The sequence below is a fragment of the Arachis ipaensis genome, chromosome B02, assembly GCF_000816755.2.
Source record: "Arachis ipaensis cultivar K30076 chromosome B02, Araip1.1, whole genome shotgun sequence".
NCBI lineage: Eukaryota > Viridiplantae > Streptophyta > Magnoliopsida > Fabales > Fabaceae > Arachis > Arachis ipaensis.
The window spans coordinates 19,279,718-19,299,662 of NC_029786.2; the positions used below are offsets into that span (position 1 = coordinate 19,279,718).

General features: G+C 32.4%; 2 protein-coding genes and 1 long non-coding RNA gene across 11 annotated transcripts in view; 1 reads left to right on the forward strand and 2 right to left on the reverse strand.

Annotated features, from left to right (window-relative positions):
* Positions 1–3,655, reverse strand: part of LOC107625002 (TBC1 domain family member 17) — a 4,677-nt gene extending 1,022 nt beyond the window's left edge. For all 5 annotated transcript variants that reach the window (XR_001617037.2, XR_001617038.2, XM_021115634.1 and 2 more), the window contains exons 1-7: positions 3,469–3,655; positions 2,527–2,649; positions 2,350–2,438; positions 1,558–1,663; positions 1,089–1,186; positions 673–927; positions 499–582 (exon numbers count right to left, since the gene is read on the reverse strand). Coding sequence is in view for 3 of the 5 variants with exons in the window: in XM_021115634.1 (XP_020971293.1) it covers positions 499–582; positions 673–927; positions 1,089–1,186; positions 1,558–1,663; positions 2,350–2,438; positions 2,527–2,649; positions 3,469–3,634 (921 nt within the window). In the remaining 2 variants the exon portion in view is untranslated. The remainder of the gene's footprint in view (positions 1–498; positions 583–672; positions 928–1,088; positions 1,187–1,557; positions 1,664–2,349; positions 2,439–2,526; positions 2,650–3,468) is intronic.
* LOC110268763 lies at positions 30–19,945 on the forward strand. The gene is made up of 3 exons (XR_002357192.1): positions 30–44; positions 15,906–15,912; positions 18,718–19,945. It is a non-coding gene; the product is annotated as an uncharacterized LOC110268763 (long non-coding RNA).
* The window catches only part of LOC107625001 (U11/U12 small nuclear ribonucleoprotein 59 kDa protein-like), an 11,241-nt gene continuing 5,973 nt past the window's right edge, over positions 14,678–19,945 (reverse strand). For 3 of the 5 annotated variants that reach the window (XM_016327510.2, XM_016327509.2, XM_021115630.1), the window contains 8 exons: positions 17,866–18,073; positions 17,389–17,731; positions 17,185–17,268; positions 16,504–16,569; positions 15,999–16,071; positions 15,506–15,888; positions 15,215–15,255; positions 14,678–14,997 (listed from right to left, as the gene is read on the reverse strand). In XM_016327510.2, coding sequence (XP_016182996.1) covers positions 14,919–14,997; positions 15,215–15,255; positions 15,506–15,888; positions 15,999–16,071; positions 16,504–16,569; positions 17,185–17,268; positions 17,389–17,731; positions 17,866–18,032 — 1,236 coding nt within the window. In that variant the 5' untranslated portion in view covers positions 18,033–18,073 and the 3' untranslated portion in view covers positions 14,678–14,918. The remainder of the gene's footprint in view (positions 14,998–15,214; positions 15,256–15,505; positions 15,889–15,998; positions 16,072–16,503; positions 16,570–17,184; positions 17,269–17,388; positions 17,732–17,865; positions 18,074–19,945) is intronic. The other 2 variants (XM_021115631.1, XM_021115632.1) reach the window with 1 other exon arrangement.

Sequence of the window (19,945 nt, forward strand, 5' to 3'; positions counted from 1 at the left end):
GCTTGTTTCATTGTCTATTATTTTTAAGTTTATTTGTATTATGAGTTTAATTTTGATACACTGACAGTGTAAAACGTTTTATATAGTCATCCAATCACATTCTTTCTTTTGGATGACCATTCACGCAGTTAATGTAAAAGATAGTTATTTTTGCTAATGTAGAGTTATGTAATTGGATGTACATGTAAAACTGTTTTACGTTGATAGTGCATCAAAATTAAATTCTCGTATAATAACATAAACACATTGCTTTCATTCTATATTTTGTTTCCAAGCTTTTTGCAAAGAAAATAATTAAAACAACAAAATCTTGTTTTTCTTAGTTCATTTGCGTAAACACAGAAAAATATAAACAAATAAAATTGAGCATTTTTGTAAGTGAATAGAGTAGAAACAAAGTGGCAATGGCAAAAATCAAGATCCACATATTTGCTGCTAGAGTAAAAGCATTCTCTGATGTTCCTGAAATAACTAGAGGAGATAGAGAATGTAAATTACCTTGTTCAGGTACTTCTTCTGAATTTTCAATGCCTCCTCACATGCTTTTTTAGCATCAAGATTCGAAGTAATATCACCCAAGATCTGAAGAGATAGTTAAGTGAGATACATGCAAGAAACATATTCAAGTATATATATATGTATATTGACACATGCATTTGAAAGAAGACAAACCTGGACAACGTCATCGACGCCCTTGGCCTCGTTCAAAATCCGCCTATGCTTGATTTCTAGCACACTTGCAACAACGAAAACAGCTAGTGCACTACTTTCTTCTGCATTGCCCGTCTTCACATTTTTTCTCTCAAATTTTCCATATTGCTTCAAAATCTTGTCACTTAGTGTTTGTGGAGAGGCATTTGCTTTAGCTCGTTCTGGCTCTTCGTATTTTGCAAAGATGTTTGGATTGTATTCCATTCCCCATATCAACTGGAAACAATCTATGTTATGTCATAAGTTGAGCTATCAATTTGAAGCCAAAATAAGCTCCAAACTCAATCTCATCAAGATAGTAGAAAGATGGCTCATCTACGTATAAACGAGTTTATTTATCAATGAAATTAATATTGTTAATAGCATTTTATCCTTACCTCCCAAAGATACAAAGTATCTGCGAAAGAAAATTCTCTTCGAAAAAGAACCATCAGCATGCGAAATGCAAATAGATACTCTCCACCATCTAAATCCTCTGTGAAATAAAAAGAGATGAAGCTTAAGGATTTTTTCTTGCATATTTATACAGACGCTTTTTTCCTTCATGATTGCAAGCTTTCAGGATACTTCTCCCACTGGGAGGGGCCACAAACTGCTACAGTATGAAGTTTCATAGGACACAAGTGCAGGTATATGTACAAGTATCTATCATCAAGCAACCTTTAAACACGATTAACAAAGAAGAAAGAATTCTTTACCAAAAAGATTCACTATTTAATTGAAAATTATTCACACCACTTGGAGCCATTTGAGACTGCTTCTAGTATAAATTAAAAAGATAGAAGAATCTAAACTATGGAACTATCTCGTATCGTATTAGAAGCTGGCCAAAGAAGTTTTACTGACCAAGGTGTTCGTGAAGTTTAGGATCAACTGTTTTCATTATCTGTGAGAGCGTAGCCAACTGAGATTGCACCCCCATTGAACTTGCACTGGTCCTGAAGTTCTCTCTCTGTTGGGAAAACAACAGCAGGAGAAAACACCAAAATATGAATTGATTGGGATTAAACATTTTCAATCTTCGAAAAGAAAACAATAAACTACAGCAAACTACTAAATGATAACTTAGTGAGAAATAAGTAATTCTTCATTAGAACCAAATGTAGTAATACAATGATCAACTGTATCAGTTGAATTTCTACAAAAAGGACAACATCATTACAACAAGAAAGAAATAGGTAACTACTCCTTGAGGAATCACTTTCATTCTCATGCATGTCTCTTGTTATCTCTAGTTATCTAAAACTACTAGATGTGTGACAATATACAAGTTTTGTGAATAATATCACCAAATTGGCATGCCTATCAAGCACAATTCTAGCTCCATTAAAAAACGGTAATTATCCTCTCATGGTCAACATGAACATGAGTACATGACCTTGTCATATTCACATCTCTACCACTGATTTTTATCTTTTGAACATTTTTTTTAGAATAATGAAAGAAACGGTGGAACTGTGAACATGACAGTCACTTTCCTGAGAGGATTCAAACACAAACAAAGCTTTCGACAAATCTTTTTAGTTAAATAATTCCTCAGGAACACAAGGTTGTATTGCTACATATCAATTACTGATACCAGAAACATCTAGAACTAGCATGTTAAGGAAATTTTATTGTTCAGTACATCTAGCATACCATCCTTCGCATTGCACGATCAAAGCACCAATAGCTATCTGCTTCGTTCTCGATGAGAATAATCAAAGGTGAGCATATATCATTCATTCCTGAAAAGTAAATGTGGTCCCTTTAGAATGTCCCATTTTTGGAGCTCTTTCAACTCATCATTTGAAAATTTAGAAGAGAGAGTCTCACCTTGCACATAACCAATATCATCATCCAACCACGCATAAACTGATAGAACATCCCAAAGTTTTGCTTGATTAGCTTCACTCTCATAAAAGACAAGTGCTCGATCAGTTCGATTAACATCCAGGCCTACAATACAAATTTGTCATCACAGATGCTATTATGACAAATAAATTATTTATAAAACAAGCTTTCTTAAGAAGAAAAAAACAGCGTTAAATTATGAAACTATTATATGATGCCCTTTTCATGAGAACATCATGGAACATATGCAATCACCCTCAGAAGTCAGAACTCATGCACAAGACATTCTGATTTAAAACTCCTTATCTAAGACATAAACCTGCAGGTTCCTAGTCAATTTTGATGAATTCTCAGACTTTTATTAACAGGTTATCATTTAGGGTAGTGAAAATTATATGCAGCCATTGCTTTTTCATGAAAATTTTGATAGACGAGCAGGTTGCATATTTGCTTTAAAGTAACATCTCAAAGTTTTCCCCCTTTTCGTGAGATCACCAGGTAACCCACATGTTTGGCCCATAGGAATAGTTCACGATAGAAGGAAGCATAAGGTTATGAAGTATGAAGTATCTTCCTTGGATTAGAAGTTGCATTCTTGTCCAAGGATCAAGGTTGCTTACCACCCTGTGTTAATGACTTATCATTGTCAGTATAAGTTATATGCTATGTAAGCCAGGTTGTACCATTTCCATCACTACATATTTAATTCATTATTTTGTAAATAATTTCTTCAGGTGTTACATTAATGATATTTACATTTATGAAGAAAATTTACATGCCACTGATTTTATGATTGCAAAAGAAGAGTTAATAGACACGAGCTTTAATCTTTAGTGAAGCTCAAAATTTGAAATTTGTAGATCTAAACTAAATAAAGCAGAATGGAAATATGTATCCACTATTTATGCAGCAGTGTATACATACCAATCTGATGTAACACTTGCATCCACTGCAAAACTTTCTTATTTGAAGGTTGGACACCTATCAAAGATTTATCTATTGGGTAGCCATCCTCATCGATGAGGGGTGTTGTAATAAATTTTCCGCTACCAATCATTGGAACCATCCTTTGACATTCTGCTTTCCACATATCATACTGTCCCCTGCATAATCAATTTATAAATGATTTTATTTACTCATTTTGTTTAATTTCAGTAATTACATGGATGATATCTTTATTCCATTTATTCCACGCCCCATATTCCCATTTATTTTACACGCGCCTCTTATAACCTATATAACGAATCTTTATTTTGCGTTATCAACGTTTCTCAACGTAAACTTTTTCATACAACATAAACCTCTTTCTTCTTCTTCTTCTTCTTCTTCTTCTTTTTCTTCTTCTTCTTCTTCTTCAACCTAATTAAATTCGTTGTTCTCCTCTTTCGCGTTTTTCTTCTCTGCATTATAGATCTGGATTGATTCAACGCAATTATCTTTGTCGTTCATCATCTTCTTCGTTTTTTTCTTCGATCTGCACTTTTGAATTGAAACAATGAATGAATCAACTTCAAATCAGTTGAATGAGTGCGATTTTGATGATTCTTCTCAAACGCATCAATTTGATGAGGTTTGGATTATTGATTCTGAATCAAATTTAATGGAATGAAATTTTTAATTTTATTTGAAGTGAATTGAATGGACTGAGGTGATCTACATCTAAATTGAATTCAATTGAATTGATAATATGTAACTGTGAGTAATTGTGAGTGTCAGTAATTGTGAGTAGTAGAGTAGATGTGAGTAACTTTTCGGTTCGGTAAGTACTAAAGAGGTGGTTCATCACTTTCATATTTTCGGTTCGGTCCGTAGAAAGGAGTCTAACAAAAATTAGACCAATATGTTCTGTTTTCTTCTCTAAGCACTATATAAATGTTTCACCGTAATTAAGATTTCGGTTCACCATAACTAAGATTTCGGTTCACCATGAGTACTGTGTTCGGTTCATTCTGCACTATTCAAAACTCTTCTTCCTCTCTAAGTAAATGTGAGTAACTTTTCGGTTCGATAAGTACTAAAGAGGTGGTTCATCACTTTCATGTTTTCAGTTCGGTCCGCAGAAAGGAGTCTAACAAAAATTAGACCAATATGTTCTGTTTTCTTCCCTAAGCACAATATAATTGTTTCACCGTAATTAAGATTTCGGTTCACCATAACTAAGATTTCGGTTTACCATGAGTACTGTATTCGGTTCATTCTGCACTATTCAAAATTCTTCTTCCTCACCTTCTACTGCTTCTTCACCAGAGAGAGAAGGAGGAAAAGATAAAAAAATACAACAGCAACAATAACAAAAGAATGACGATAGGGTTTCAGGGTTTAGGGTTTATGAGTTCAGGGTTCAGTGTACAGGGATTCAGTGTGTTTCAAACTTTCAGTTCACCCTGTGTATTAATTTCGGTTCACCGTGTTCATGGTTGAGGGTTTAGGGTTTAGGGGTCTAGGGTTTAGGGTTCAGGGTTTATGGTTTTAGGGATTTAGGGTTTACGGTAGGGTTCAGGATTTAGGGTTTAGGGTTTAGCATTTAGGGTTCAGAGTTCAGAGTTCAGGGTTTGGGTTCAGGGTTTAGGGTTTAGGTTTTAGGGTGTAGGATTTAGGGTTTAGGTTTTAGGGTTTTAGGGATTTAGGGTTTATAGGTTCAGGGTTCAGTGTTCAGGGTTCTGGTTTTCGTGTTTAGGGGTTCATAATTTTTTGGTAAACAGGAGAGCGATTTGGATTACTCTTCTGAAATGAATCAAACTGACAAAGTTTGAATTATTCAATTTTGAATCGAATTGAATGGAATGCAATTGCTATTTTGAATTGAATTAAATGGACGGAGGTGTACTGAATTGAATTGAATTAAATTGATAATATGTAAATTGTAGGCAGAATTATTTGAATTTGATTTTATATAATGGATTATGTTTCGTTCACTCAGTACTATACAATTGTATTGTTTTCGGTTCACCATGAGTACTGTGTTCGGTTCATTCTGCAGAAAGCTGTTTGAATTTGATTTTATATAATGGATATGTTTCGTTCACTCAGTACTATACAATTGTATTATTTTTGGTTCACCATGAGTACTATGTTCGGTTCACTATGAGTGTTGTGTTCGGTTCATTCTGCACTATTCAAAACTCTTCTTCCTCACCTTCTACTGCTTCTTCACCAGAGAGAGAAGGAAGAAAAGACAAAAAAATACAGCACAACAACAACAACAAAAGAATGATGATAAGGAGAAAACACGTGAAGAAGAAGGAACGCAAAAAAGGAGGAGCAGGAGGAGAAAGAGGAACGCGAAGAAGAAGGCGAAGAAGAAGAAGACGCTCCGTGCGTAAACGAGCGTGAGAAGAAGAAGAAGAAGAAGAAGAAGAAGAAGAAGAAGAAGAAGAAGAAGAAGAAGCGTGGGGGAGAAGAAGCGTTGAGCGATTTCATGTGTATTGGGCGCGTGTATTTCACGTTTTATTTAATGGTATTGGATTTTTTTAATGTTGGACCAACTTGATTATATGATTACATGGTTGTGTAGTATCCCATTTTATTATATGGAACACACATTAGAAGCATATAACTACCACCTATTTATAGATATCATAGGCGGTTATTTACAATACAACTTGGAGCTAAAACACTTTTTAAAACCTTGTAAATAATAAACTATTCCTAAGTATTGGCAATAAGAAGTTTGTGGGTGTTCCTCTTGCATGATTTCTTTTACCTTCTTTGACTTTTCAAACTTTTCAGCACATATATCAACCAATTAAAATTGAACTATTAACAAGTTGCTCTTGTCTCATGTGTTCTAGTTATTTTTTTTATCTTTGTATCTATACACCTCTGACTACTTGCTTAATTAGTAATCATTCATGATAATTCTAATGTGGCTATGTAATACAAGTTGATTTAAATTTTTTTTAATCAACATTATCTTCCTTAAATCAAACTTGCATAATTGATTATTTCTAACATCTTTTTTAACTTATAAAATATTTCGATTTTTAATAACTTTATAAATAAATATGCAACTTATTCTTCGGTAAATCAGTACTTGATCATAATTTCTTTTTTATTTGCCAACTCTCTGATTTTATAAAACATTAAATTTTTACAAAGTGTAATAACCGACTTGTTATCACAAAATATCGTTGTTAGAGTATTTTATTTCTCATTTAATTACTCAAGAATTCTTCTTAGCCAAACTGTTTGCGTTGCACAACTTGCTGCTGCTATGTATTTTGTTTCTGCTATAGAGAGTGCTATTACTGGTTGTTTTTTTGTGACCATAAAATTGTATCAAAATCAAGATGAAATGAAATTTCGACGTACCTTTTCTTGTTTCAATTTCTCCAACCCAATCACTATCAGTGTAGCCGACAAGATTTACTTCATTAGTATTTTCATAAAAAATACCATCATTTAAAGTACATTTGATATATCGAAGAATTCTTTTTGTCGCTTACAAATGGTGGGTACAAGGCTCCTCTATAAAACTACTAAGAAAATCAACTCCAAACACGATATCTGGTCTAATCGCAGTCAAGTACCTTAGACTTTCAATCAAACTTTTGTAATAAGTGAGATTTACTGTTCTTTCTTTATCTTCTCTTAACAACTTAAACTTTTCTTCGACTGGAGTAGGAACTGGTTTTGAATGCTTCATCTAAAAGTAAGACATCAAACACATATCTGTCATTTCAAAGTATTTTAGTATAGCCTCCCTGAATTCTACAATTATCAAATTGTTACCAATAAAAATTAAATCATCAACATAAAGACACACGATCAAGATATCTTCATATTCGGTAAACTTGATGTAAAGAGTATGCTCAAATGGACATCTTCTGAAACCATTCTTAGCAAAATAAGAATCAATCTTCTTGTATCACGCTCTTAGTACGTGATTTAATCCGTACAAAGTTTTTTTCAACCTGTAAACTTTATCTTCTTCTCCTGGAATTTCATATCCTATAAGTTGCTTAACATACACTTCTTCTTCTAAAGTTTCATTTAGAAATACAGACTTTACATCTATTTGATGTATCTTCTACTTATTTTGAACCGAGAGTGAAATAATCATACGGATATTGTCTAATCTAGCAACAGGAGCAAATACTTCAAAGTAATCGATACCTGGCTTTTGTTTGTATTCCTTAGCAACTAATCTTGCTTTGAAATGATCAACTTCACCATTGGATTTATATTTAGTTTTGTAAACCCACTTTACTCCAATCGGCTTCTTATTTGCTGGTAAATCTGCCAGCTACCATGTGTCATTCTTTTTAATGGCATGAATCTCCTCATCCATTGCTTTCTTCTAATTGTCTCTAAGGTTTCTTCAAAGTTCAATGGCTCAAAATATGAAAATAGAGCAAAATTTATGATTTTTTCATCGGACGGATCGTTGTCATTGCCAACTTTATAATATGCTAATCTAGTAGGTAATCTCCACTCTCTTTGAGGTCTTCTAGATAATTTTGGTTGTTCAATTGTGTTAGGTTGCGTTTTTCTACTTCATCACACGTATTTGAAATTACAATCGGTTGCTTTTCTGTCTTTGTTCTCCAGTCCCACATGTCTTTCTCATCAAATGTCACGTCTCTGTTGATGATCACCTTCTTTGTTTTTGGATTGTACAACTTGTGTATCTTTGAGTCTGTGCTATAGCTGATAAAGATACACTTCTTGCCTTTATTATCTAACTTTTTTCTTAATTGACCTAGAACATGGGCATAAGCAATACACTCAAATACTTTGAAATGATGAAGGGAAGGCCGCTTTCCACTCCAAACTTCTTCTGGAGTCTTAACACGAACACTCTTTGTTGGACACCTGTTCAAAATATGAACTGCTATTGCGGCTGCTTCTGCCCAACACTCTTTAGGCATTCATTTTGACTTGAGCATGCATCTGACCATATTCATGATGGTTCTGTTCTTTCTTTTAGCAACTCCATTAAGGAGTATATATGATTGTTAGTTGGTGTTGAATTCCATGTTGCTTAAAGTAATCTGAACATGCAAGATATTCTGTCCCTCTGTCTGTTCTAAAAATTTTAATTTTACAACTACTTTATTTTTCGACAAATACCTTGAATGTCTTGAAGATATTACATGCTTCTGATTTCTGCTTCAAAAAGTATACCTATGTATATATACTAAAATCATCAATAAAAGTGATAAAGTATCTGCTACCACTATTGCTTGAAACTTTAACAGAACAAAGATCTGAATGCATAATTTTAAGTAATCTTCTAGCTCTACATGACTTTCCTGTAGGGAATGAATCTCTGTGCTTCTTTTCTAATTGACAAAGCTCACAAACACAATTAGGAATATGAATTCGTGGTAGACCAAGTTCTTTTCTTAACAGATAGTTCAGGCCAGAAAAATGAAAATGTTCAAACCTCATATGCCACAGCCAGTTATCATCAAATATCACAAAACTCATGCAAGAGGGATTAACATGTTGAATTTTTAATGAAAACATTCTATTTGAAGTCATATTTACTTTATCTATAAACCTTCCATTGTTGTCAAATACAGTGCAATATCCACGATATGTTATCATCTTACATCCCTTCTCAGATAAATGTTCCATACTCAGTAAATTGTAATAAAGTTCAAGAGCATACAAAATATCAAAAATATAACTCAGAGAACCTTCCTTCAATCTAATTGGCATTTGTTCTTTTTCTTCAATAGTGATCTTTGTACTATTACCAAACTTCAATAATAGTTTAACTAAATCATCTAGTGAAAAAAATAATTCTTTTCTACCAGACATATGATTACTGCAAGCATTATCCAAGTACCATATATTTCCATTTTTAAAACATGAATTACTTGTAAAAAATAAAGTTTGAGTACCGGATTATCATCAATATTTTGATGCTGATTTTCTACAATGTGTGCTTGATTATTATTCATCATTTTAAATATGCAATCTGCTGCTTTGTGTCTATATCTTCATAATAAAAGCAGTTGAAATTGGTTCGTTCTTGATAAAAATTGCCTCGACCTCTTTTCGGTTGGCATGTCTGAAATTTGTTCCACCTTTCCTTGATTAGGCAATGTAAAATTATTATAACTTCCATGGTTATAATTTTTGCGAACTCTTCCTCTAAAACTTCCTCTACTTCTACTTTGAAAATTAAAACCTTGACCTCATTCTTCTTATGTACGGCTTGATTATGCAACATTGTTTAAATTCACCCGACTTTTCATGACTTCTTTGATTGATTCTTTTTACTTCTCCAATATTCTGCTGATGTGGCTTTTTATGGTTCTTTGCAACTCTACAATCATCATGGTATCCATATCGTGGGACTCTAGTATTGTAGTCACCACATGATCATACTTTATCGGCATGGTGCGAAGAATTTTTTCCACCACTTTACTATCGAGCATGTCTTCTTCATAAACTCTCATGTTATTGATAAGATCTGTAACATGAGTAAAATATTGCTTAACAGTTTCTAAACTAGACATCTCATAACTTTCATATTCTCTTCGTAAAGACTGTAGCTTTACTTTTTGGACTTTATCTACGTCTTTGTATGACAGTTCCAACATGTTCCATACTTCTTTTGCACTTTTGGCATTTGTTATTTTGTCAAACACCGTATAATTTACACCTTGGTGAATTTGAGACAGCGCTAATTGATCTCTCTTCTATTGGGCAGCATCTGCTCCTTCTTGCAAACTAGTTCAATAAAATTTCACAGGTCTTAAACCTTCAAATAGGTAGACATCAAAGTCTCCCAATAATTATAATCAACTTTTCCATTTAATTTAGGACCAAACCACACAACATTAAAAATATTTGTCATACTAACTCTATGACCAAATAATTTATTAGTCCCAAAATCTCTAACTCACATAAATAACACCACCATATCTTTTATCTCTCAAACTCACTAACACTTTAAAAAAATAATAAAAGAGGTTTAATTCATGACCTTTCTCATTATATGGAACACACATTACAAGCATATAACTATCACCTGGCTTATTTATAAATGTCGTAGGCGGTGATTTGCAATACAATTTACAGGGTGGATGTTACAATATTCCCTTTATGTTTGGAGTTTTGAAACTCCTTTACATTATTAATATTGTAATATATGTTGACACAATTTTTTAATAGGTATTTTATTAATAGAGCCTTTAATTAATTAATACTCCGTATATTTTTATTTTTAAATTAGTTTTTTGCAGTTAAAATTTTTATTTTTTTTATATTTATTTTACCTCTTCTGCTTTAAATTAAAAAATTTTTTATATTTATTTTACCTCATAACTCTCTTTCTTAAATCTCACTTCTAACCAAATCTATTACCGTTGTTCACCACCGTTACCGGTGTCTTGTTCAACGTTACATCTCCTTCGTGATTTTCTATTCGTATTACTTTTATTATCTTAAGCAAAAAATATCTCTAACTATATTTTTTAGGTAAGATTTATTAATCTTTTCAGATATTATGTACTTATATATACACTTTAATATTATTAATTTAAAAGATTTCATATATTTATCTCTTTTGTTAAGATATTTAAAAAACATGTTTAACCGCTTTAAAAAATAATACGAGAACGTTTATTTAAAATAAGATGAATATATTTATTTAAAATTTAAAAATTTTAAATAAATTTATTCATATTAATTTAAAATAATACGAATATGTTTGTTTAAATAAAAAAATTTTAGAATAATAAGAGTATTATATCCTTTTAATTAGTCACCAAAAAAAAATATCCTTTTAATTCTTTTAAATTTTTATTTTTATCATAATTTTATAATAATTTAATATCAATCTAAAAATAAAATAAATTTAAATTAAAACAAAAAATTTAACCCAAATAGAATTTAATGCTGATTCTTTTCTCTTTCCTTAATAATTAAACGATGATTCTTCTCTTTCTTTTTAATTAAGAAGCACTAAAACTCCAAACAAATTTTTTCTCTTATTTTTAATTAAAGAACACTAAAACTCCAAATAATTTGAGAGTACCAAATCAGGTCCCAACTTACAGTTAAAACACTTTCTAATATTAATAAGATTATATGAATTTGATTGATGACATTTAATGTAGTTTTTTAAATTTGAAAACTATTTTAATATTTATGTTATACTATAATTATATTTTAGCATGTTTATTTATAATTTATTTATTATTTTATTTTAAAACGGTTTTTTCGGTTGAACCACCGATTAGATCGGTTGGACCAATAAACTAGTGAACCAGTAGTTAGAGCGGTTTGATGATCGGTCCGGTTTTCCGAACCTTGTTGTACGCATATATCTCTAACTACTTGCTTAATTAGTCATCATTCATGATAATTCTAATGTAGCGGTGTAATGTAAGTTGATTTAATTTTTTTTTTAAATCAATATATATCAAAAGATTTTAAAAATTTAATTGAAATTCTGATTATGTATGAAAGATTTGAATTTTATTTCGCATATCAATTATTTATCTTTAAATGATTAAGGACTAATTATTACCTCTAACAATACATATTTTTAGAAAATAAAAAAATAATTATATTAATGTGTGGAAATAATACATTAGATATTAATGCCTGATCTATCTTAATTATGTTTGTTTTTAGAATGATTTTTGTTGAGATTGTATAATAGAAAATTAAATATTGTTACCGTATTTTTTATGATATTACGCTCTACAAATGATATTTTTATACAATCACTTAATATATTCACTAACATACATCTTAAATCGTTAAAAAAACCTCTTATAAATTATTACTTGTTCTACCGTTCTACCGTTTTTGCCTTTTTTTTTTTCAGATAGATTTTATGAATATCCTTATTGATATAGATAATGATATTAAGGAGAAGGAATCAAAGAATGAATTAACGAGAATGAGAATGAAATTAAAAATGAAGAGACCAACAGTAAAAATCAAAGAGGAGACGACAGTTACACCAAAATTTTGGCTATAAAGTTTAAAAATTTTACATTGTCAAAATTTTATCTAATCATAAAAACTTATCTGCAATTTATCTTCATATAAAATTTATAATTAAGAACCGTAGATGATAATTTAATTAAACTTATCAAATCATCTAACGATTCTTAAATATCAACTTCACATAAAAACTAATGTATATAAATTTTCATTATATTAAAAATAGATAAATAGATATTTTTTTATTTGCAACCCACGTACCACTTATGAAATATATAATGAAAAATTCCACTTTACCGCTTCAACAACAACAACAAAGCCTTGTCTCACTAGGTGGGGTCGGCTACATGAATCAAACGACAGTCATTGTGTTCTGTCATGTATCATGTCTACAAAGAGACCGTTTAAATGTAAATCTCGTTTGACCACCTCATGGATAGTCTTCTTAGGTCTTCCTCTGTTTTTCATCCCTTGTCCATCTTCCATCTCATCCACCCTCCCGACTGGGTGTTCTGTCGGTTTTCTTCTCACATGTCCAAACCACCTGAGATGCGATTCAACCATCTTTTCCACAATGGGTGCTACTCCAACTCTCTCCCTTATATCTTCGTTCCTTATTTTATCCAATTGCATATGACCACTCATCCATCTCAACATCTTCATCTCTGTCACATTCAACTTATGTTCGTGCTCTCCTTTGGCCGCCCAACACTCTGTACCATAAAGTATAGCCGGTCTTATAGTAGTGCGATAGAATTTACCTTTAAATTTTAAAGGCACTTTTTTGTCGCATATAAAACCAGATGCACTCCGCCATTTTGACCAACCTGCTTGGATCCTATGATTTACATCATGTTCAATCTCTCCATTATCCTGTATGATGCATCTAAGATACTTAAAACTTTTAACTTTTGGTAGGATATTTTCTCTAATCTTCACCTCTATATTAGGGTTTTCCCTTCTCAGACTGAACTTACATTCCATATATTCCGTCTTGCTACGGCTTATGCGCAGACCATATACTTCTAAAGCTTCTCTTCTTAAGTCCAACTTTTTATTTAGGTCTTCCCTTGACTCTCCCATAAGGACGATATCATCGGCAAAAAGCATGCACGATGACACGGGCTCTTGGATGTGCTCTGTGAGTACTTCCAAGACTAATGTGAAAAGATATGGACTTAAGGATGATCCCTGGCATAATCCTATACTAATAGAAAATTCCTTTGTCACACCACCTTAGGTCTTCACACTAGTTGTGACCCCATCATACATGTCTTTAATTGTACGAATATATGTTATCTTTACTTTCCTCTTTTCTAAAACCTTCCATAAGACTTCCTTTGACATCCTATCGTATGCTTTTTCCAAATCAATAAACACCATATGTAGATCCCTTTTATTACTACGATACCTCTCCATCATCCTTCTTAACAGGTATATCGCTTCGGTGGTGGATCTGCCTGTCATAAATCCAAATTGATTTTCTTTTACTTGTGTCTCTTTTCTCAACTTCCGTTCTATCACCATTTCCCATAACTTCATGGTATGACTCATGAGCTTGATCCCTCTATAGTTTTTGCAACTTTGTATATCCCCTTATTCTTGTAGATAGGTACCAAGGTGTTTTTTCTCCACTCATCAGGCATCTTCTTTGACTTTAAAATCTCATTAAAAAACTTGGTTAACCAGTTGATGCTTTTCCCTCCAAAACCCTTCCAAACCTCAATCGGAATATTATCAAGTCCTACTACCCTGCCATTTTTCATCTGCTTTAGAACCTTTTTTACTTCGAAGTCTCAAATCCTTCGATAGTAGTCAAAATTTTGATATTCTTTCCTTGTACATAACCGACCAAGACTTGGAAGAGTCTTCTGTCCTTCATTAAATAACTCGTAGAAGTAGATCTTCCACCTTTTATTAATCTTCTCCTCTTGAGCCAGCACCTCTTCATCCTTATCCTTTTTGCACTTAACCTAATACAAATCTCTCGTTCTTCTTTCACGATCCTTATACCTTTTTCTCCTTTCCACTTTACCGCTTCAAGTGAAAAAAAAATTCAGAGATTAAACCATTCCTCGAGTGTGTGCAACTAATTTAGCCGATAGTTTGTATTTAATTTTGGTACACCATTCCACGTCCCAAAAAAACATTTGATATAAATGGCAGTGAAGAAGGAATAATACAACTTTTCATCAGATTGCATCACCTCTGCAATTTTGAAAAATGATTCTGAAATTATTTTTTCATTTATTTACTGTATATTCAACAATATTATGCTATGGTCTTTGATTTGAATAAAATACTTACAAATGATTGGTTGCATACAAAAGATTACTACAATATACATTTCACCCACACATTAATACCTGGCTGGTCATGAACACAGTTCATACTTCATAGGTAGCAAAACAACACTAATCATCTGAAATTTTTACACAAAATTGGCAATGAATTAGCAATCATTTGGGTTTGACCAAGTAAGAAGCCCATATCTCGTTGGCTGGAGGAGGAGGTTGAACCCAGTGCCCTGGTATGCGGCTGTTCGAAGTGGGGCACCAAAACAAAAAGGGGTTAAAAACAGATTAGTGAAATACAGAGTTAACATGTTAAACATAAGTGTAAATTCTTTTTTTGGATGAGATTTATGCGTGGAATTAAATTGATATCATCCCTTAATTTTAAGGGTATACCAACCAAATTAACCCAAATAATGAAGAATTAGCAGAAAAGCTTCATTTTTTTTCTTATTTCTTACCTTCCTCCTGGTCTGATATAGGCATCCCACCCTCTTCTAACCTGCATGAGATCATTCAGAAAAAATTCTTAATAATCAATAAATCAAAATGAATGTATGAATGGATTAAATTTAAGCACGTAAAAAGGGGGGAAATAGTATTATTAGGCTATTAGTGTATCAATGAAGTAAAAGTAGCAGTCTTCACTACTAAAGAATTCAACTGATAACATACAAATTCTGAAGAGATAAAGAAGAAAAGGTAATATGCATTAAGAATTAAAAATTTGATGATAAAGTAGTTGAAAATACCTCAATAAGCGTTCCCATGTCATTGTTGCTGCCATGATAATAATGATAGAACTCAATAGGTAAATTTGCCAAAGGATCATATGTTCCTCCACTACTCTGTCCTTCTGAAGCAATTTTACTGGATTTATACTCAACAGCATCAGATCCCTCTTCAGGCACCTTATCAACCGTTTTCTCTTTGTTCTCCTCAACTTTAGTGTCAGTGCTACTTTCTTTTGAGAGCATCCCTTGATTTTTGCTAGCTTTCCTGGATTCTTCAGCAGTTGCTATCGCATCTTTAGCAGCAACTGTTTCCGCTGCAGCCAAAGCTTCACGCTCCTCTTCTTCCACTGCAGCCTGAACTCTCTCAAGAAACTTGTCATCCTCCTCAGGAAGAAAATGGCCTGCATAATTTGTAAAGAACCAAGGTCGCGTCAAGTATGAAAGAAACTGAATGTTACATTATATATATATATATATATACACACACACATTTATATTACACTTCAGTCACCTTGTTTTTTCAACTTTTGAATCCTTATGGAGCGTAATTCTTGAAGCTTCTCCACAACCAAGAGCATTTCAAGCTGTGATGTGAAATAATGTAATGTAACAAAATCAATCAACACCCAAAAGTATGGAGTAAGTAGTGTGGGATAAAAAATAAAATGATTCATGTTGATAGAATAAACATACAGCTAGATGGGGAAATTTCTACAAAAGATTCGAAAGTAAAAAATTGGACTTGTGGCAAAGAAAGAGGCAATGGATGCCTTTGACAAAGACAACAACATGAAAAGGAACTACAGGACAAAAGAACAGAACATGATGGTAAACTGCTAAGGAGCCTAGCATGATGGAAAGGATTCACATAACTTAGGTAGTCAGTAGACACGAGATATAAAAGTCATCACATAACATTGGTGAATTCTATAGAACATTTGACAAGTTATTCAAAGTTAACATAAACCACAATTTAACAATGATTTACCAGTCATTTGTACGAAAAGGAAGTTTACCTCAGCCTCTAATTTCCTCTTCTCTTCTTTGGCTTTAATCTTAGCAATTTCCTTCATCTTTTCCACCTGCAAAAGACATGTTTTAGACATCCCTAAGACATGTATAAATTGCAGTTCAAACTGAAGCAACTGATAATATATCTATACTAATCAAATGTGCAAACAGATTACACAATTACTCAATTTCACCATTTCTCACATCTCACTAAGAAACTAATAAAGAAAAAATAGCAGCAAAAGAAGCAATAGCATATAGCATGTAAACAATTTGAAGCAATACACAGAAATATGTTATTGGAAATATTATGAACTGAAAGTTTTACAACTTAGCTGCTCTCTTAATCCTGAAAAATAGCATATAAATAATATTGTAGCAACATGTTGACTATAATTATGTGTAATGAGGATTTGAAAAACATAAAAAATATATATATATATAAAAGTAAAAAATTGAGAAGTTAAATTTCTAGCCATTCATATATAGCCACCAAGCCACCGATTAATCCTTGAATTTTGCCAAAGACCGCAATCATATATCTGTTTTTGAGAATCATGTGATTCATATTTTGGCATAAATTAATTCATGCAGACAGCAGACATGCTTTTCCTCTTTAGCCTTGCAACAGCAAAAGCTCACTAGCAAATTCAAAGTAAAAAGTATGCAGGCAAAAACATCAATACCTTGCAGTTTGCAACATCCTTAGAAATCTCCCTTGCTCTCCATTCATCAGCTTCTCGGTCAATGCAATAAAATTCCTCCTGCTCCTATATTTTTTATTTTTTGATAAAGAAAGGACCAAAGAGCCAAACATAGAAACAGGTTTCAAGAAACGGCTACAATAAAAGGGCAATGAAAATATCTCACAAAAACAAAGAAAAAGTAACCTTTGCCAGCATTTCTGCAATACGCTTCCTTTTCTTCTTCCGCCAGCGCTTATTTCTTTTGGATTTGTACACTTTATTCGCAAACCTTGCAGCCGCAGATTTCTCCTCCCATGGACTTGCTTCATCCGCAACATATCTGAATGGCTCCAGCTGAGATCTTAGCTTTGACATCAAATAATTAGCTGCTTCAACTGCCAACGATTCTTGGGATTCTATATTAACCCTTCTGTCTTGCAAACATTCTAGAAAACCAGGCAGGTAAGGTTCATTAGATCCATGTTTCACATCTTCTAAAGACACTTTACCATCTTTGATCATCATCAACATCTCTAGCTCCTTTTGCCTAAGAAAAACAGCAAGTTTATAATTTTGATAAGAATATAATTAACTAGCTTACAGCATAAAAGCTATTAATTTTGGAGAAACATTAAGTTTAAAAAAGTGAAAGTAATATATGAAGCCAAAATAAAAACATACATTGCCTTTGCAAGATTAAGAGTGTCCTGCAATTCTCTGAGGCGTTCACAAACATTTCGGTTTTGCCAAAATGAACTTGAATTTGGTGGATCAGGAGGTAACATTGGAAACTGAGGAGGTCCAAGAGGATGAGGTGGTGGCACATACTGAAAATGAAATGGATTCATTTCTTTCAAGTATGCACTACTCCTTGATTAAGAGACTAACCCTAAATAAATAAATAACCAAAAGAAGAAAAAAAAATCACCAGATAAAACCAAAACAAGCCATGATATTCATAATCAAACTAAGAAATATTGAAATAACTTGTTTCATTCCAAACTGATAGAATCATAAAATTACCAAAAAAACAGATTCATAACACTGTAGATTTTTCAATTGAGCGCTCCTGCCAAACTGGGATCCCATTATGCATGATTTCCCATAGAAATTTTTTGTTCTTAAATTCTAAATAAATAATTTAATGTTCATAATTTTTTTCTAAAGATAGGTTATTTTATTTAATTAGCAATTAAATATAAGCTAAAGAGAACAACAGCAACGTTAAAAATGGGAATTTTCACGATATGATAGTTTCTAACAATCACAAAACAGATGAGCTTATCCATCATCAAAACACTAGAACTAATCAAGCTTCTTCAGATGCATTCATGGCGAAACGAGCTTCTTCGATGGGTGACAGCGGCTGACTAGCAAGTTTCGAGCTTTCTATAGCTCCAAACTAGGTGTGCGGCCCTATTCCTCTTTTTTGTCTCTCTGGCTCTTTGAAATTCTTCAAAGAGATTATCCAACCATTTCCAAGTTTCCACGTCAGAGTCTGGTACTGGAAGTTCAGCTAATATTCTAAGCAAGGTTCTGAGAACCGGACCGGTCATCGAACCGTTTTAGTTACTGGTTCATTGGTTTATTGGTCCAACCGGTCTAACCGTAGTTTAACCGAAAAAACCGTTTTAAAATAAAATAATAAATAAATTATAAATAAACATCCTAAAATATAACTCAACCTATTTTTTGTCTCATGACAACACTATCATTCAAACAACATAATCATTGAATACAATGCAAAGCTACTTATTCATTGAGATCTCACATTATACAAACAACTTTCACGACTTAAGTTCACATTTTCAGCAAACAATTGTAACCAATGTTATTTTTTCTTTTACGATGATATGTACAAAACTACAAACTAACTGGAAATAGATATGAGCTTAGATGCATGATTATGTAGTGTAGTGAGGTGAATTTTTGTCTCTTTGTTAACATGAGATTATACAATGCTCCCCCTGTGAATTTGTCTCCAAGAAACATTATAATATTCATGAATTCACAAAATGTTTACTCTAGGGAACCAGAGAGCATAGATACTGGACTAGGCAAGTAATGCTTAACTACATTGAATAAATTTGCATGGCCTTGACATGACTTTGACTAATAACACAGATACAAATATGCATTGAAATAACCCCAATCATAAACACCATTACCAAATTAAATAAAAAATTAACCAAAAATCACCTTGCAAATCAAAAACTCAATCTCTTGAACTCAATAATTACATCCGATATCCAACTAAATAATTGCATCACAGTTATCATAAATTGATTTCAAAGCCTAGAAGCAGAGTGAAATTAAAAACATGAAGCATATAATAAATCAAAAGATCACCAATAGCAAGTTTTTTAATAAGAACAGAAGTTAAGAACAATGAAAAATGAAAAAAGATTCAACAGTTTTCAACCCAATTTTAATAAAGCTCATCACAATGATTAACAACAACAAAAAGTAATGAAGGAACAGTGAATCAGTAACAGGCAGTGCAAATTTAAAATTTAAAAGTTATCAATTTAAAATTTATCATCAAATACAATCAGTGAGCAAAGCCAATCAACCAAGCACTAACTAAGTATTCTGTTCTGATTCTGTGACTAAGAAGCAACAAATTCAGCCACAAAAGTTACAGCAACAAATTTAACAAATCCAAGTAAAGTCCCAATTTACAGTAACATTTAGATTAGCAACAAGGCAAATTTGATTAGCAATTCAGCAACATGCAAAAATACAGGGAGAAGGGAAATCT